General features: G+C 35.0%; 1 protein-coding gene across 1 annotated transcript in view; it reads right to left on the bottom strand.

Annotated features, from left to right (window-relative positions):
- LOC126967544 (acetylcholine receptor subunit alpha-like 2) overlaps positions 1-19,830 on the bottom strand; it is a 52,806-nt gene that overhangs the window by 3,425 nt on the left and 29,551 nt on the right. The window contains exons 4-7 of the mRNA XM_050812065.1: positions 13,712-13,892; positions 11,033-11,186; positions 982-1,555; positions 152-344 (exon numbers count right to left, since the gene is read on the bottom strand). Of these exons, the coding sequence (XP_050668022.1) occupies positions 152-344; positions 982-1,555; positions 11,033-11,186; positions 13,712-13,892 (1,102 nt within the window). The remainder of the gene's footprint in view (positions 1-151; positions 345-981; positions 1,556-11,032; positions 11,187-13,711; positions 13,893-19,830) is intronic.

The following is a 19,830-nucleotide window of genomic DNA, read 5'->3' as shown; positions in this document are numbered from 1 at the left end:
AGCTAGACAACATCAAATGTGAAATAAGGGCAGGAAAACTGGAGCACATATAGTTGATGATATACATTTAAAAATATTGAACCTAAGTAAAACGACGCTTAAATATTAATTTTACAAGAGATATTAGACTATAAAGATAACAAAAGCATACCGCATTGAATTCATCCTGTCTCTGCATGTGGTGTTGAATAAACATAACATTGTGAATAGCCTTCTCTAGTTCAAACGGATACTTCTTTCTTGGTGTCACATCGCTGAGTGAATCATCCAGACCTGACATCACAGACGGTAGCCCATTGTATCCAGCTCCAAGACTCCCTAAAGCACCGACAAGTCCGCTGAACCTGTGGCAAAATAATTTAACACTCCAATAGAGAATTACTTTTTCCGGTAGGTATGTTAAATAGAGACTTGAGAGGACTCCTTAAGCTAATTTTATGTGGACCATTTCTCACACAATTTGATTGTCATATTTTGTTTAAACATTATGGTATCGTATTGAAAACTGCCACCAGAGTAGACTCAGGCAAAGAATTTAACTCGGGAAAATATTCTAGCAGTACCAAATATTTTACCACTTCGAGGCTCGTTTGAATAGGATGCCGGCTAGATTATGGGTACAAAAACGGCGGCTATTTCTGCCGTGAAGCAGTAATGTGTAAGCATTATTGTGTTTCGGTCCGAAGGGCGCCGTAGCTAGTGAAATTACTGGGCAAATGAGACTTGACATGTTATGTCTCAAGGTGACGAGTGTCGCTCAGAATTTTTGAGTATTTCAAGAATTCTCAGCGGCACTGCATTGTAACGGGCAAGGCGTATCAATCCATCAGCTGAACGTCCTGCTCGTCTCGACCCTTATTTTCATAAAAAAACACTGAACTAATATTCCTGGCCTGTTTTTATCGGTTGTCTTACACCAAGAGACTATCTAGACGTATTAATTATATAAAAGTAAATAAATACAATTGCTCTTAGATTTACCTGTTGGTCGCTGTAGTAGAATGTAGTCCATTACAACCACCAGGCAAATGATGACGCAGAGAATCAGGGCTTGACACATTGGAATTAGTCCTTTCCACAGCAGCTAAAGCATCTTTCAATTTGTCCTGTTGCTTTTTATTTCGGCCAAGTATTTTCTGCGCCGCTAAGTCTCTGAGCAAATCTTTAGGTACCCGCATCAGTAGCAACTTGGGTAACATTGTAATAAAGAATGACCTCACCCACGGCGCCATTTCATGAGTACTTGGCTTTCGATAGTGTACATTCAATATTATAATCGTTATGACAACAGATAGCCCAACCAGTAACATTGTAAAGAGTAGGTACTTTCCCAATAAGGGCAGGGCTAAAGAAGTCGAAGGTATAATTTCTGATATCAGCAAAAAGAACATGGTTTGTGAGAGGAGGATGGAAATGCTCAAAGCAATCTTCTCGCCAGAATCAGCTGGCAAGTAAAACACGAGGACTGATAGATATGATATTCCAACACACGGGACTATTAGATTCACTGTGTAGAAAAGCGTTTTGCGGCGGAGTGTGATGTTGAAGAAAATATCTGTGAAAGAAGAAAATATATAAAATATCTTTTCATACCTAAAGGCGATGGAATCCTTATATATTTATTTCACGTCTATCAAATTGATCAAATCCTTCAGTAATCTTTGTAATAATATTTTTAAATAATTATTTAAACGGATGATTTCTTTTTCCCGATAATTTTGCAGTGAATATTTTCATCACCAAACCTTCCGTATTTATTTACTTGACGTGTCAAAAATAACGCAGCACACCCTTCATCATTTTGATAATACAACTGTCAGGCATTACATAAATGAAGCAGATAGAATTAACAATTTGAAACTAAAGAAGTGAGAATAACTCCCTTGGTCTGTCTACAACATAATGCTTCTAATATTGAATGGCTTTGTAGTCATTAGTTTGAGTGAAATATTGAATTACATAAGTATTCATAAACAATATTTGATAAATGATTCATGAAGTATTTTTGACAAAATCGTTATATATTTAGCCTACATCCCACAAAAGAAAAAAATTGTAAAGCACGACAAGAAAGTAGGCGTCTTATATTTATTATGTCATGGTAAATTTAATAAAAATTGTAGTTCTTCAATGATACTATTTTCCTGGTCATTATCACACATTTTTGCCTTTTCATTCCGCGAGTAGTCCCGTGCGACTTCAAACTTTTCCGTTAATTTCAAAGCGAAATTTATTTTATGGGCACTGAATTTTTATTAATAGACCCTTTTATAATCGCGGTTTACGTGGGCTGTGGGAAAATTCCGAGATTTATTTACGCAATGTAATTCATTTTAAGAGATATAAAAATAATTTTATGAAAGCTCTTAATCAAATAACTGTTAATTATAAAATAAAATCAGAGTGTACACAGAAGGGTTAGTAAGGGTGACCTTATTTTCCAAATCTAGCGGAAGTCTATATTGTGAAATTATTGCTTTGGGATCGTCAGCATATATATTCGCAGGGAAATGATAATAACAGAGATTTGGTCAATTCCCTGAGTGATTTGATCTAATCACGGAGTATGTTTAAAGAACAACACGATTTTATCATTCCTCTAAACACATCTAGTGATTTGATCAAATGCGAGGGTTGATTCCGTGTAATGATTGTAATGACTAGAAAAACTTAGGATGTAAAAGCAAGCGAAGCGAGCATCAGACTTGAGTCATACCCCGACCCGGACAGGTTATGTGGACCCATATCGTGTTTTTTTTTAAATATATGGGCTTCTACTTAGCCTTTAGAGAAACTTTTACGTGTTTTGAGGTTAGGTTACATTAATTTGATTTTCAAGAGACTGGTGCGTTACCATGGGAGTGGGGGAGTGAGCCAGGGGATAGAGGACATCTCCCTCGCTCCCCCTTCCCCTCTCACCCCCCTCCACCTGCGCCACGATATTAAATACTTACGAAATTATGTCTAAGTCTTACCAAATAAACCTTATAAATACCAAAGAAAATATTTTTACTCATTTCACTGAACCAACAGGGTCAAATCACTAGATTTGTTTCGAGAAATGATAAAACCGAGTTGTTATTTTAACATCTTTCGGGATTTGACCAAATCACTGTGTTTATCATATCCCTGCGACATATACATAATATACTAAGAATTGTTTTATTTAACTAATCCATTAGGTAATTTTTTAAGACGACTATTGACAACAGATGAGACGACTTTTCTCACCTCAATCTTTGTATATTTAAATTTTTCTTATAAGTTTTATCATTGCTTAAATTTTATTCTTAATTGGATTTTACTTTATTTTTAATTTTATTTGTAATCATTATTATTTTCTGTGTTTATAAGTGTAATTGGTTATAGGCCGTTCTTATCAACAATAATTCAATACATTTTTTATCTAAGTTTTCGATGAAGCTCACTTAATGGCGGTGAAATGCAATTGTCAGTATAAATAATTAGTTAAGATTAGACCTGTGATCCCTCTGTCCAATGGCAACAAGAGCGTTGCAATCTTTAAATGTTTGCACGTTTTTTTTTAATACATAATATGAATGAGGCTGTAACTTTATCCAACTATTCTGCCATGTGGATGTACGTTGAATAAAGTTCTTTGATAACCAAGCTGTGCAAGAAGGCCACATATTGTATGGTACATTGTCACGAGTGGGTCGGTGATGAAATTCGATGGACGGAATCAAATAAAATAGCTCTTTGGCACATTCTCCGTTATCAATGCAGAGCGAAACGGCGTTCTACTCATCTTGGCATTGTTCAAATTGTTCTAACTCATACGGTCTGGTGCATCTTACTATAGATTTGAGGTGTAATTCATAATATGTATCCGTAAGTGAACCTTATGCAGCACTAAAGTATGGCATAAAGTCAATGGTGACAAGTATAGTACTCAGTTCATAATGCTCTATATTTAAATTTTTAATATTGTAGATATATCCAATAATCACAACTCGCAGTATCAATATTAATAAAATATGTAGTTCCTCATAATAACAAAAGCCTTTATTTACAATCCTTATATTATGTACAATGTTTCCTTACCTAACTAATCTTATCTTACTATTTGACCGGTAATTATTGGATGTCTCCGCCTATCGGCATAGGCCCCCGCAAGCATTTCCATAGTGAGTGTCTCTCGCTTTTCTCGGCCCGGTTGTACCTGCTACATTTTATGTTGTCTTCCCATCTAAGACGTGGCTAAGCTAGGCTAGGGGACCCATACCCGTACCAGGCGTGGTAAAAACTACGCAACTGATCGATGTTTTAAGTCTGTTACGGCCGTTCCCAATATTCAGTCTATCTCTTACTTGAGATAAAAATCGTAACTATCGTTGACTTTTCTGTCGCAATAAACTTATTGACGGTAACTTACCTTATCCGTACACGCTGTCTGGCAATGGGACGACGTATAGCTTACCAGCGATAGATGTTTGTATTGATATTGCAATGCACGCGTCCTATCTTATCGGGTATATTGGGACAGCTTCAGATTATTGACAACTAATTACCGACAGTAGAATGGAGTAATTTATCTCCATCTGTAGATAGTATATTGGGAATGGCCGTAAATGTTGAAATAATATTTACAAAAAGTGATCAACAAAGATTGAATTCTACAAGGCCTCCGAACACGAAGCAATATCTTACATAACATAAACAAAAAGTGTACGAACCGCTAAACACACGTACATAACCTCAAAACGGCTAATCTCACGCTCTCGTAAATTGCCCGCGTCGACAACGCTTATCTTTGCTAAATAACCGCTACAGACACCTCCGTACAGGTACCCCCTTGTTTTGCTAATACCCACAAAGAGCACTTAGGAACGTCGCTCGAATACAGATAGCAACTGATTAATGCCAGTTTCTGGTTTATGGGCAGTCTTTTAGCGAGAAACAATGAATTTGTAAATCGTGTGGAATGTTGAATGAAGAAAATGAGTGGTTATATATTATTTTTAGCGTTACAATTAGTTTTAAAGATCGCTGAGCTTAAGGTAAGCAAGCTTTATATTGTAAATAAATCAATTGCTTTTTGTCTTTTTAGTTATACCTTAAGTTTGGCGATGGTATACAATTTAGTAAGTTCTGCGTCTGAGAACTGTCATCTAATAGGACTAACCTGTATGTTGATTTGTACCATTGTTTAATACATCAATGTTATGCCATGATTCAATTATATTTTTATAAGTAGTGAAAAGTACCTCAGACTGAATACGGTAATATTTTAATTTGTTGACCCGTTAATTTATACATAATGTATTTAAAAATAATATATTTATGTCAATTAGATTAAATATAAACATAAATGCACGTACAATATTCTATAATATATCGATTTCCGCTAGTATTTATTACTAAATTCAACAATTCCTTCAATATCATTTCTGCTTTGCCAAATTGATAATCTTTCTTACAGAAATGCTAAGCTTATTGTTGGAAAACCAATAACTTTTTATGCATACCTATGAAAAATTTCTAGAATTCCAAAATCAATCACATCAAAGTAAGCGAATCAAAAATTTTTAACAATTATTTTCTACATTTTGAAAACGTGCAAATTTATTTATTAAATGTATTCAAAAGTTTGGGAATTGTTACTTAAAATTCACAGAGCTCTTGTGCCCCTGCATGTGCTGATGCACACCTTAAAAATTACCATAATCATTGCGGTGTGAAAATTCACGCAAATGTGTAGGGAAGCCAACCCTCGCGTTAGAGTTAAAATTGTATACATCATATCGTCAAAGCCGACAAAGCATTATAACGTTAAGAGATGGAGAAACCACGGTGTGTTCAAGTAGGGTAGGTCCTCTGTCTGGAGTGTTATGATGTGATGTTGACAGAATAGAATATAATATGTAATAATGTTAATGCAAAATATTGTCAGGTAGGTAATTAACATTGACTAACGAACTATCTTTATTCAAGTAACCAATTTGATATTGATAGCCTTTAATAAACGTTTTGTTAAGACTCCACGACAGAAAGGAATACTTCATTAAGGCGAGGTTAATTAACGGCCATTCCCAATATACTATCTACAGATAGAGTTAATTACTACCTTCTACTGTTAGTAATTAGCTGTCAATAATCTGAAGCTGCCCCAATATAGCGGATAAGTCATTCTTATCGCCTTATATAGGGACGCGTGAATTGCAATTTCCATACAAACTTTTATCGTTGGTAAGCTATATGTTGTCCCATTGACAGAGCGTGTACGGATAAGGTGAGTTACCGTCGATAAGTTTATTGGGACAGAAAAGTCAACGATAGTTACGATTTTTATCTCAAGTTAGAGATAGACTGAATATTGGGAACGGCTGTAAATGAAATACTCACACAACAAGTCTTACTCATTCGACCCGAGCTGGCTTAAGTGGAACGAGTATAACCGAGCATGACTGCTAATTCTTATTCAATAGCTACAAAATAGTGTGCTTACAAAAGTTAAAAGTATGTCTACGAAAATTCTGTTATGTCGAATTATTAATTTATTTATAAAAAAGATAGTGAAATACCGAGAATGACAAAAAAAAAACATTCATTTGGATTCACTTTTATAGGCAAGTTATGAATGAGAAATGTCAAGTTTATAAGACATAAGACAAGACTGACCACAACCACACCACAGTAGACATATGTGTCTACTGTGCCACAACTAACTATCAAAGATAACTTCTGATTTTGTACGCTAAGTTCTTTTATTATAAGTCAATATCAAAGGTTGCCGAAATTAAGTTCGTGATCCAAGTGCCTATAACTTTCAGATTATCCGAGCAATAGCAATATTTTTTTCATCTGTGCATCAAAACAAAAATAGGAAATTAAAAGTCGCCAAGTCACCTGAAAAGAGCTTTTTTAACCTTTCCAGAAAGTTCCGACTAGATTATTAGTATCACAACGGCGCCTAATTCTGACCTAAAGCAGTAATATGTAAACATTACTGTGTTTCTCATCTTATGTCTCAAGATGACGAGCGCAATTGTAGTGCTGTTCAGAATTTTTGGGTTTTTCAAGAATCCAGAGCGGCACTGCATTGTAATGAGCAGCGCGTGTCAATTACCATCGTCTCGTCCCTTATTGTCATAAAAATAATAGTTTATAAGTTTTATGTAAATTTTACTTTTTAAATTTATTTATTTTAAAATATCATTGTACCTACTTGTTTCGTACGTATGCTGGGTCTTTTGCCTTTAATAAAAACTTATAATTATTATTATTTTAATAGAAATACTTCTTTTGTTATAATTTACAATAACTCTAGTTTCATCACTCTCAGCGTTTGAGAAATTTACAAAAAGTAATTCAAATATACGTTCAGCTACATCAGAATATCTTTAATGAAATTTTTCCTTTTAAATTCGTGCACGGGCTAGTGTGCTATGTTAACATCTTGTTTACTTCTAAAAATATTGCTTCATTATGTTTCTTCTACTGTATAAATATCAATTATTATCAATTGTCCTGGAGCCGAAGTTCTAATTTAAAATGTACACGTTTTGCCTCTCAAAACTTATTAAATATACCATACTACAAAACAACAAGATATAGATCCAGTTTCAAATTCATGGCTTCCCGTATTTGGAATGATTTGCCACCACCTCTTAGAATGATAAAAAATATAAATCAGTTTAAGGGTAAATATAAAATGGCATTGTTAAAAAAACAACAGGAAGCTGAAAATTTTAATTATTGTGTATGGAAAGAACTTCCATTATAAAAATATTTTTCATGATTAAACCATAACATTTGCAACTCGTTTCATATTACATTTAAACTGACACATTGACACACACTCATATATTTATACAACACACACACTCACAAACACACTCATAATTTATACAGAGGTTGATACATTTAGAAAAAGTTTAGATCTGCATTGTTATCGTTATGAGTTTGCCCTCTTTACTATGTATCCCACCTTACACCTTAGGGAGATGGGAATGGCTGAAAACCAGCGCTGCATGAAAATATTATTTCAGGCAGCATAAGCTGAGCCTACTCCCTTTTGTCTTAATGTATGTTTTGTAATAAGCTGATATTGTATACTTAAATTAAGTTCAAGGCAATAAATTTTATTATTATTATTATTATTATTATTAATTAGATGGTTTCAAAAATCTCTTTTAAACTCATTCCTGCTGCTAAAATGCATCTTCGCATCAAATGCTAGAAACATTTTTAATATCCACACCATCAGGGTGTGAGGAATTTCTCCAAATGCATTTTGTAATTGAAGAAACTTTCCCCGCGAATCTACAACCTAAACTGTGTAATAAGAATAAGTTTTCCTGTGCAGTGTTTCCAGTAATGCCTCTACGAGCACGGTTGTTTGTCCTCTTTTTTCCATAAAATATATTGTCTTAATTATAATATAATCTAAATTCAACCATGCCCTTCCAGATTAAGAAAAAATATCAAAACCTCAAATAGTAAAAATATACTACAGAGCGACGTTGTTGTTGAGATGTTGGTATGCCCCCAACAAGATGGAATGACGATCTGGTTTAGATCGCTGCAATACGTTGGATGACGGCAGCGCAGGACCGATCGTCGTGGAAATCTTTGGGGGAGGCCTTTGTCCAGCAGTGGACGTCATCCGGCTGATGATAATGACAGAGCGACGTGGAGTTATGGAAGTTATAGTAACCTATACTGTCAAAGTAAAGTAGAAGAGGTCTACTCTCTTCAAGAACAAATCTGGCTGAGAGCAGTGGACAACGTTGGCACACATTTCACCACTACCCAAAAAGATGTGCTGAACAGAAAACAGATTAGGAGACCTAGTATAAAAGAGTTGATGGAAGTGGAAGTAATATACCAGAACCGTGGCAAATGGGCGAACAAATAGGAGGCAGAAACAGTTATAAATGTTATTTTCATAGAAAATAATGGAATAGAAATTATATGTTTATTTATAATGGGAGTAAATCATAATGTATTGCAACAACGCTTAATAAACGCGATGTAGCTACATCGGTCCGTAAAGAGAGTGACATAGGGAGAAGACCTGAAAAGGAACTCCCAGCCCATCTTTTAAGTCACAGTCAATATTGCTGAGATTAAAATTTTGAATGATTTTTTGATGTTTACTCACACCTTGCACCCTATTGCACATTTTTGGATGGAACAGAATAAAATAAAAATAGCTACATCGGTCCGTAAAGAGAGTGACATAGGGAGAAGACCTGAAAAGGAACTCCCAGCCCATCTTTTAAGTCACAGTCAAAATTGCTGAGATTAAAATTTTGAATGATTTTTTGATGTTTACTCACACCTTGCACCCTATTGCACATTTTTGGATGGAACAGAATAAAATAAAAATAGCTACATCGGTCCGTAAAGAGAGTGACATAGGGAGAAGACCTGAAAAGGAACTCCCAGCCCATCTTTTAAGTCACAGGCAAAATTGCTGAGATTAAAATTTTGAATGATTTTTTGATGTTTACTCACGATCTTGCACTCTATTGCACATTTTTGGATGGAACAGAATAATATAAAAATGGTGATTAAAAACAGAGGTAGACGTAGGCGGGTGAATATTTGAAGTTTTGTGTATTTTTTATGCTGAATCATAATAAAATAAAAAAAAAGTGTCAAAGAAAAAAATAACAAATATTTAGGGGCGGGTAAATATTATCATTTAGGGGTATGAAAAATAGATGTTGGCCGATTCTCAGACCAACACGATATACACACAAATTTTCAAACAAATTGGTTAAGCCTTTTCGGAGGAGTTTGATAACAAACACCGGGAATTTCATATATATGATAATAATGTATAACATAATAATAATATAATATGGACACACTTTTTACACAAATTATCTTGCCCCAAGTTAAGCATATATATAGCATGTATGGTTCTTGCCTTTTTTTTTTATGGAATAGGAGGACAAACGAGCGTACGGGTCACCCGGTGTTAATAATCACCGCCGCCCACATTATCATGAAACACAAGAGGAATCACAAAAGCGTTGCCGGCCTTTCAGGAAAGTGTACGCGCTTTTTTTAAGGTACCCATGTCGTATCGGCCCGGAAACACCGCACAAGGAAGCTCATTCCACAGCTTTGTAGTACGAGGAAGAAAGCTCCTTGAAAACCGAACTGTGGAGGAACGCCACACATCCAGGTGGTGGGGATGATATCCCAACTTGTGGCGCTTGTGTGAATTGGCAATCGCTCGAGGTTCCGAGACCCAGTATTCCGATACTAGGCGAGGCTTTAAGGGAAGTGTTGTCGAAGAGCGGTGATACGACAAATGGGGTTTTTTTAGTGGTAAATGCGCAAAATTGAGTTTTCTGGGGGTTAAATTAAACAAGATTAAATTTACCCCATTCTGCGACCTTCTCTAGAGAGGACTCGATAGAAGACACCAGAACTTGCGTGTTCCGGTCGGGTAACTGGAAAGGTGCTCGCCAATTTTGACGACGTGAGGATCGGTAATATTTCCTCTTCAGAACTTTGCAGTTTGGATCCTTTGAACCCAGCGCCGCAATCCAAGTTCGATACGCCTGTTTTTTGCAGTCGGATGCTGCTTTAACTGACGCATCGAAAAAGGGCTATGATCTGCTTCCGATCGGTACTACAGAGCTTGGTATAAAAATAATCATGCCCACCAACCATGACTGGTTCTGCGCAGGCCACTTAAATCGATATATTATGTAAGCTAAGCAATTTAGTTATTTTATAATTTAAAAGATGGGCTGAGTGATACTTAACAGTTCTTCTGTCCATAGGTCCTTTACGAACTGATGTAGCTTCATGAATTTTATCATGCGTCGTTCTAATATATAATGTAATTGTCACTCCCTATGATGTAAAAATATATTTCTATTCTTTTCTATTTCAAGCATACGTTTCTTGCGTCTTTTATTTGCATTAATTCGCCATCTTGTTTTCCAGTTAGCAATAGTTTAGTATCTTATATTATATGTTTTTTTATCCTTTGTGAATATTTATGAGAAAAATGCGTTAAATCAGATTTTCTACGATATCTTACCAGGGTAGGGTTCTTGGCAGCATGGATAATATCTTTCGTGCCTCTCAGCTGGTACACCAAGTATATCCCACTCTACAGAAGGATAGTACTCCCTCAGGTCTATACCAACCTCGACCATGTCACCTTTTTTCTGGTTAATATGCTTGAGATCAATCTGTAAGAATAAATTTAGTTATTTTCCCATCATATGAATACTAATCTTATTAGTTTATAGTTATACCACCATGCGATTATTATATATATGCGGTCAAGCGTGAGTCGAGCTTCAATGGCTCTGAACTATCGTACAAGATATATATACACTATGTACTATTAAAATATTTTGTAAAAGAAAAAGAAGGGCGCTGTTATAAAATTTAAATAAATATATAATATATAAAATGAATTCACTTACTTGTTATTTTTGTTATAATAGCGGATATATAATAATAGAATAAGAATATACTATCGTATAGGAGACACGGCAACCCGATATTGCGTGACCTAATGAGACTTGACATCTTGTTTCAAGGTGACGAGCGCAGTTGCAGGGCCGCTCAGAAATTTTGGGCTTTTCAATAATCTTGAGCGGCGCTGCATTGTAATAATGGGCATGGTGTATCAATAACCATCAGCTGAACGTCCTGCTCGTCTCCTCCCTTATTTAAAAAAAAACACAATTTTCATTTTGTCAATGTGTCTGTTAGTCTTAATATTCAAAATATAAAGAAGCTAAAGTCAAGCGTGGCTCACTGTTTACGACTTGACGATAAAAATCTGTTATAGTTACAATAAATTCGCTTTCCTTTTCTATCTCGCTGTATTTACGTTAGAGATGTTCTTTCTCTCTCGCACGCTTTGTTTGCGAGTATATTGTAAGTTTATGATAATTACTCTGTCATAATTGCAAGTTTCTATTGTAGTATATGAGATGCAGTTCGTTGACGGATAGACAATTAGTATAGTCATAGGGCTCCCACCCTTCGGGTTCAGTACCGGAAAAAATATGCCATCTACTAATTATGCTTATAATAGCTTATTTAAGTCAGTTATATTAATATAAATGTTTGGGTTTCTTTCTAATGATCAAGTTATAGTTAATGAGTTAGTTAATTTACATTTACGTCCGGAATGAATCATAAAGTGAGGCAGGAAAGTACAATGTACTCTGGTGCTGCAAGAGAATGTGGGCGGCAGTGATCACTTATCAGCAGGTGTTTCACTTAACATCTTTAACAACGCCGAATGCTCGTTTGGCCTCCTTTTCCATAAGATAAAGTACAATGTGTGCTATAATACAAGGCCTTCATTTTGTGACTGGTGTTTTTGTCCAGTCAGTATAAAATTAAAGCAGTCCATTTAAATTTTAATATCAATTTTCGGTGTAGGGTAATATTCAAATTCAAAATAGGATTTAAAATCACTTGATGAACGTCAAAGACTACCGAATTGACACGAATGAATATCAAAGTTATACATTTAACCATTTATCACCAAATTGGAGAAGTTATCTTTATAAGATATGGCTATAAATTCATTGCAACTCTTTTAAATATATAATTGGTTATTAGTCATGAAGTTTCGGTTTTGGAGTACTGGCTGCACATATAATAATAAAACCTTCTTGGTACGATATATCAAATTCTATAATTTAAAATGGATGGTATGATTTTCAACAGATTTATCATTTGGCATTAAAATTAAAAGTGTATGAATACATTGAACATTGGAGTAAATTTTCAATACTAGTTTCGGCGTGGAACTAACGATGCAATAACTGATTTTGAGAGGATAACTGGATGTTTGCAGAGAATATGGATAATGACACCGTACTCGCCAGTCCGAGCCCCGAATGACCTCCCCGTGAGATGGTACACAAAACGGGTAATGCGTCAATTAAATAAATATATTTTATCTACACCCATGCTATAAATCCTCTATTAAAGATTCTAAAACAGTTAGCTTTTGCCAACATTAAAACATCACATGTCCTAATAACCATTACATCATACAAACGAGTGTTGTAATGAAATTCAGTACAACATATTTTTATCATCCGTTTTCATTACAATACTCGTTTGGATGATGTAATTTTTACTAGGACTGGCCTTTTTAATGTTAGCAGTAAGCTTACTGTTTCAGAATCTTTTATAGAGGATTCATATTATTATGGGTGTAGATGAAGTTTGGTATGCAACTGTTGATAATTAGGTATTATAATACTCATGTGATACTATTATCACACCCACGTTCTTGTTTTAATACCCCTTATTACACAACAGTTGCATAAATAACTATTACCTTACATAAAAGGTTTGAATTTTTCATTACAAAACAGTAATTTAATACTTTAGCTCCTAAAATTTACAAATTCTGCATTAAAAAAAACCAATATTTTCAAAATATTGCAACACATATACTCAAGCCTTTCAACGTACATAATTAAATTGGATAAAATATTAACTGAAATCATAAAGGCAACTTTATATAGTTATTAGTACTATGGATGCATCAATGCGCACAAAGTAATTTAATGAAGCTAATATGCGAGCATTTTATAATAATCCAAAAACTTACTGCTATACATTCAAATCACAATACATATACTCAGACGCTGTAAATTTTGCTATATTCCTAGAAAAACATGACCGAACCTGCAAAAGTTAAGGTCAAAATTATACAAGTAGAGCTTAAATTAACCTGATCTCCATCGTAACTCCAGGAGCCGAACTTCAAGAAACACGTCTGCTGATCAAAGGGGAAGTAGCGCACGTCGATCTCGCACGACGACTTGAATATGGCGGGAGGAGTCCACAGCACCTTGCCAGTGTGATGCAGCACAGCCTTTGTCATCGTCGTCACAACGTATTCACCATCAGCGCTGGGTAAACAACATTATAATATAAATAATTATTAATTGAAACTTTATAGAAAATTTGCACACTTATCAAAGTTATTATATTATAAAGATAATACTTTATGAACGATGCGGGACTCGAACCCACGACGCCACGGAACGCCAGAGGTTCCGTGCCAATGCTCTAACCAACTGAGCGAACCGTTCGAGTGATGTATCGTCATAAAATCTTGTATGCTTTGTTCAACTCTCACGTTTATAACATATTTTAGACACATTTTCACACAAATTTTTTTAGCTTCAAACTAGGCAAAGCCTGTACTATAAGTGCCAGATAACGGCGTATTGAATACCATCTACATACTTACACAAAAAAATATATATCCTTCACTCGGAACTCACACAAATGTTTGCATATACCGGGACTGAAACCCGGGACGTTTTAAAAATATCAGAGGACATCCAATGGTGATTTATAATCCTCAGAATTTTTTAATTGTAATACAGTCAAACTCTATTTTTCTCATAAAAATATGTTATATATTCCATATGTGAAATTCGTTGAGGAGGCGTGTTTATGTTAAAAAAAAATAAAAAAAAAATAGTAGATGCGATAAAATTCATTGCATGCCTTACGAATGATGATAGATATTGATAATCAAAACATATAAATAAAAGTTATGTGAATATTTCTAACATCGCATTCGCAGAAAAATAGAGCAAAACTATTAAATTGGCTCCCAATCTACAAAAAACCTAATCACGGAGATCAAAACGAGAGATAGGACGATATTAAAAAAGTCACTTTACACGTCTTATGGTCGAGAGTAATGCTACCTGCATACTAGTAGACAGGTCCAACGCTGCTGCAAATGCAGTGGTCTACTTTTGTTCAGGAGAGATATAAAGAAGTCGAACATATATTAATACTAGACTAAGATAATTCATAGGAACAGTGCTAAAATGCTAAATGCATACGAATGCTCACATAGTAAGCCTTGCAGATGGTTTCTTTTGTCAGTCTGTTTGAGCGAAGAATTTTCAAGAACAGACCTGGTCTGTTTTTGAAAATTCTTCGCATTTACTGGCAAATCATGTTATAAGAAGTATTATACGGGCACCGCTCCAAACCATTATAAATAGTTAAATCTACTATAGATTTAACTTTATACCCTAACTTGTGGGATTAAAACAAATTAAATTTGTAACCAAAATTATCAACTCAAAAGTAGATCCTGTAGATGGAGCCACAACCTGAGAGTTGTACAAGATATATACATGGGGCACACTAAAAGATTCGCACTTTTAGATAATCGGAACTATTTGAATTTCGAATGTTATATTTTTGAAACGTTGCAACCTTCTTAGTAATAAAAAAAAAACAATTGGCGAAAAATCATTTGTCAATTGTTTTTTATCACATATCAAAGTTCTATGTCCGCAACGAAAATGGAATTAAGTCGAAAAGATTTTAGAGCTATGATTGTTAATGATTTTAACATTTCTCTAGCTCCGCAACACTGTGCCGCTCGTCTTCAAAATGCTTTTTTGAGAGAAGCACCAGGCTTGGGCACCGTGAAGCGATGGTTTGCTGAATTTGAGAGTGGTCGGGTTTCTTTACATGACGAATTTCGTGAAGAGCAGCCTTCAACTGCCGTCAACGACAATAATGTTGCTACTGTTAAGCGGCTAATTGAAATATACCCGCAATTACCTATGAGACAATTCGAGGACTATTGGTATGAGCCAAATTCAGAAAATCCATATCCCTCATGAAGTGACAGGAGAACAGAAGTGGGCTCGCGTGGAATGGTGCATACAGGTGCTAATTTGTACCCCAAAAAAAAACAGCAATCTTTTGAATGGCTGTTTGTAAATGAGAATAGGCCAACAAAAGTGAGACAGGTGAGAAACGTTGGTAAAAAAATGATCGCATTTTTTTTCTCAGCTACGGGTCCCATCTGCACATTTCCACTACCGATGTCGGGTGGTATTCTACTATTTGTTTACCCAGGGTGTTAAAGTTCCCGAAAGACGACCAAAAAGCCCGGTTCTCCTAAATCATGACAACGCTTCTTCACACAGAGCCAACAAAACTAAGCAATTTTTGGCTTCCGAAAAAGTATAACCCGTCACCCATCCTGCATATAAGCCCGACCTAGCACCCTTTAATTTCTGTATTTTCCCCAAAATCAAAGATTTGATGAGAGGTTCCACTTTTACCAATTCCGAAGAGAGAGTGATAGCGTTCATTCAGCACGTAGAAAACATGCCTTCTGATCTGTGGTCCTCATGTTTGATCGCATGAAAAAATATTTAAAATGTACAGGAGAGTATTTTGAAAAGCAATAAACATAATATTTAGGTTATAACATGTTTTTTTTTAAGTTACGCTAAACTTTTAGTGTGACCTACGTACCAAGATTTAGTTTCGATGCGTCACTCAAATGGTTGGCTCAGTTGGTAAGAGCGCTCGGAAGGAAACCGAATGGCGCGGGTTCGAGTCCCGCATCGTTCATAAATATTGGGTACAAATTTAATTTGTGCTAGTATGGATTGTATGTTAAATTTTATAAGTAGTAGTGGAATATATCGTGGGACGATATCTTTTATCAAGTGACCTTTAAAATCACGTTTTACAGACAAAAATACGAGTATATAAACTTATGTTTGCGGTTACAATCAACTTTCTTTCAAGGGTATCTTATTTTTGAACGAAATATCTTTTGTGGTTTACCCCGATCGATAAATATTAAAATAGCCTGTATCATCAAAGTCATACACTTTGCAATTGTTGCTCCACCTTAGGAATGAAATGTTATCCAAAACGCAATTATTTTTGAATAAAAAAAATCTATTATATATATTTTTAATTGTTTATGCGTGATAAAGTTTCTTGCAGTTGGTCTTTTCACCTCAAAAGCATATATCTGTTTTACCAGGGGGCTTCTTTGCACATGTGAGCACACAGGAGCTTTTTTATGCCTTGAAGCTGTATGTGAGTGTGCAAGTACAATTTGTGTTTCGGTTAAAAGAGTGCCGTGGCTTGTGGAGTTTTAGATCTGTTTCTGGAACTACTTGAAACGGGATGAAATGATGCACCTGTCCAATTCAGTGATTATTACAATATGAACGATTACTTTGACCAGTAAATAGATCTTTAGCTTAATATCCTTTAAATTGACACTGCTTATAACTCAACCCACGGAAAGGAATCGGATGATTCAAAATTACAGGATGGAAACTAAGTGACATGTTCCGCCGTGATGTAGTAATGTACAAGCATCAGTTTTTCGGTTAGAATCGTGTCGTCTAGTTTACTTACTGGGCTCATGAGACTTAACATCTTATGTCTCAAGGTGACGAGCGCAATTATTGTGATGCCGCCAGAATTTAAATTTTGAGCGGCACTGCTATGTAATGGGCAGAGTGCATTATTAACCATCCAGTTTAAATTTCGCTCGTCTCGTTACTTGATCTCAAAATACATGTCTTTTCAAATTTGTTGTAGATTCTGACTTATATGATAAAGTAAAAAAACCCAACTATTAATCAAAACATTTGAATTAATCATTTGTTATTAAATAGAAACCGAACAAGTATCTTCATCCTATACACTATATTATTATAATAATATTTATTCTAGTTGTCAAAGTATACCTACTAGCGGCAGTATTTACTTACCAGCAAGCAATTTGACTGGTTTGTCCTTCTTTTTAGAAAAAAAACCTCTAAGTCCTTATAGCTTGTGCAATTGTGTAGCCAACAGAATAGATTTTTTTTATCTCTAATTTGTATAGTATTAAATTTGCCTATAGCTTTAAAATTAAAGAGACGTCCCTTAACAAACACCGCTCATCTATGGCATCATATATCAAAGTGATCGTCTTCCGTGACACGTTTCTATATACCCGTCAGGGACCAGCTCATACGTAAACGCTGGCGTATCGACATCGGAACAAGTTAGGCGATGAAGCGGTTTATAATTTTAATTCACAAACACTTGTATATTCAATTAAACGGAAACTTTATAAAAAATCTTACTATAAAATAATAATGATAAAAATGGTTGAGAATGAACATGTTCTCTGTTTTAATAAAACAAAATGTGTATTATAATTTTCTAGAGATAAGATAACTATATGTATTATTTTTACAAACTACATTATATAGCTTTTATTATTATAGGAAACCTTAAATTGACGATTCAAAATGATCAAATATGTTTTCAATGAATAAAGATATTTTGACTTTGACTATTTAACTGTAAAAAATAAAAAAGTAAGTAAGTCTATGCTGTGTATACTCAAAATTTTTGACTTCTCTGTATAATTTGGTCTAGAATCATGTGAAAATGTGAGACTTTGCGCTTTTCTATGAACGGACTATATCAAGACACTCCATAGAATTAGAAATTATTAAGGCTTATTGTAATAGAATGATTGATAAATATTTACACGCACATATTTTATTAATTAAAAGACATATTACGAAAATACAAATATATAAACCAGCTATCGCCTTCTTTAACCGTCTTTTAGGCAATGGAACGACCCACCCCATTTAAATTTTAATAGCAAATAAATATAGCAACTTTAATTTTACGTAATAGTAATAAAAATACTCATACTGGCCCCTTTTCCTTATAATTATATTATAATAAAAATACCAAAAATCTGGTAAATAATTATAATCATATTGACACACTTATACAGAAACAGTCTTGCCCCAAACTAGGCATAGCCTGTATGGACCAAATGGGTCCAAGACGACGTTATATTTAATACATTATACTCACATAAATATACATAAATAGGTACTGCTTGCACCGGGATTTGAAAACTATAGCTCAGTAGGCATGGTTACTTAACATATAATCGGTAATAATGTCGCGTAGTAACGCTTCGACAGTGGTCAAACTTCTAGTGCAATTTAAATTTTAAGATAGAAGAGAATCATTTTGAAAATAGAACAGACCCGGGGGTATATTAGCTGTAGTAAGCGTGACCTAAGGCAGTTCTAGTTCAGACTTGAAAGTGGAAATACAAAAGAAGAAAGAGAAGAAGAAGTAGTAATGAAAAGTATGAAAAGTGGAATGTGATAGTGAGGAGAAGGAGAAAATACATGAGACGAGTGTTCGGTGCGGTGTGATATGCTGAAGGCATCGCCATCTGAAGAGGAATAGCGGCAGACCGGCAAAGTGCATTTTCCTGGAAGTGAACGCAAATAAAGGCTCGATCCTTTGAGCTGTGTATTACATTCCAGTCCCTGACCCACTCCCGTGAAAATAAGATAAGCCTTTTAAATATTTAATGTAAGATGTTGACAAAACAAAACTTTGATAATTGAATAAGTCAGAAGTATATGAAATTGAGCTCAACAAAGTTCCGTATAGCGTAAGATTGGTTGCACGTGCGTCGCCCATTCCGTCCAACTTATGATTAATAGCCAACCAGTCTGCTCTGACACAACATGATGTATCATTCGCCGACGCTTTCTTGTCGATATTCACAATCAATTAACTTTGCTAAGTAAATGTTTCGTTGGTGCGTGCGTGAAATGCAATGCATGTTTGTCTTACCTGCATAGTTGACCGCATTTAACAAGTTTCTAAATAAACAGTTAACACAATTGTATGTATACTAGTTACAGAGCAATTCTTAAAAGCTTTGATGAGAATAACCATTTCTTTTTATGAAAATAAGGGACGAGACCAGCTGGACGTTCAGCTGATGGTAATTGATATGTCCTGCCCATTACAATGCAGTAGGTACTGCTGAGGATTTTTGATAAACCCAAAAATTGAGAGAGACATAAGATACATAAGATGTTAGGTCTCATTTGCCCATTAATTTCACTAGCTACGGTGCCTTTCAGATGAAACACAGTAATGCTTACACATTACTGCTTCACGGTAGAAATAGGCGCCGTTGTGGTACCCATAATCTAGCCGGCATCCTTT

Source organism: Leptidea sinapis, chromosome 13, assembly GCF_905404315.1.
Source record: "Leptidea sinapis chromosome 13, ilLepSina1.1, whole genome shotgun sequence".
Lineage (NCBI taxonomy): Eukaryota > Metazoa > Arthropoda > Insecta > Lepidoptera > Pieridae > Leptidea > Leptidea sinapis.
The sequence above is the reverse complement of the archived record's forward strand: the minus strand, read 5'-3'. Positions and strand labels throughout refer to the sequence as shown.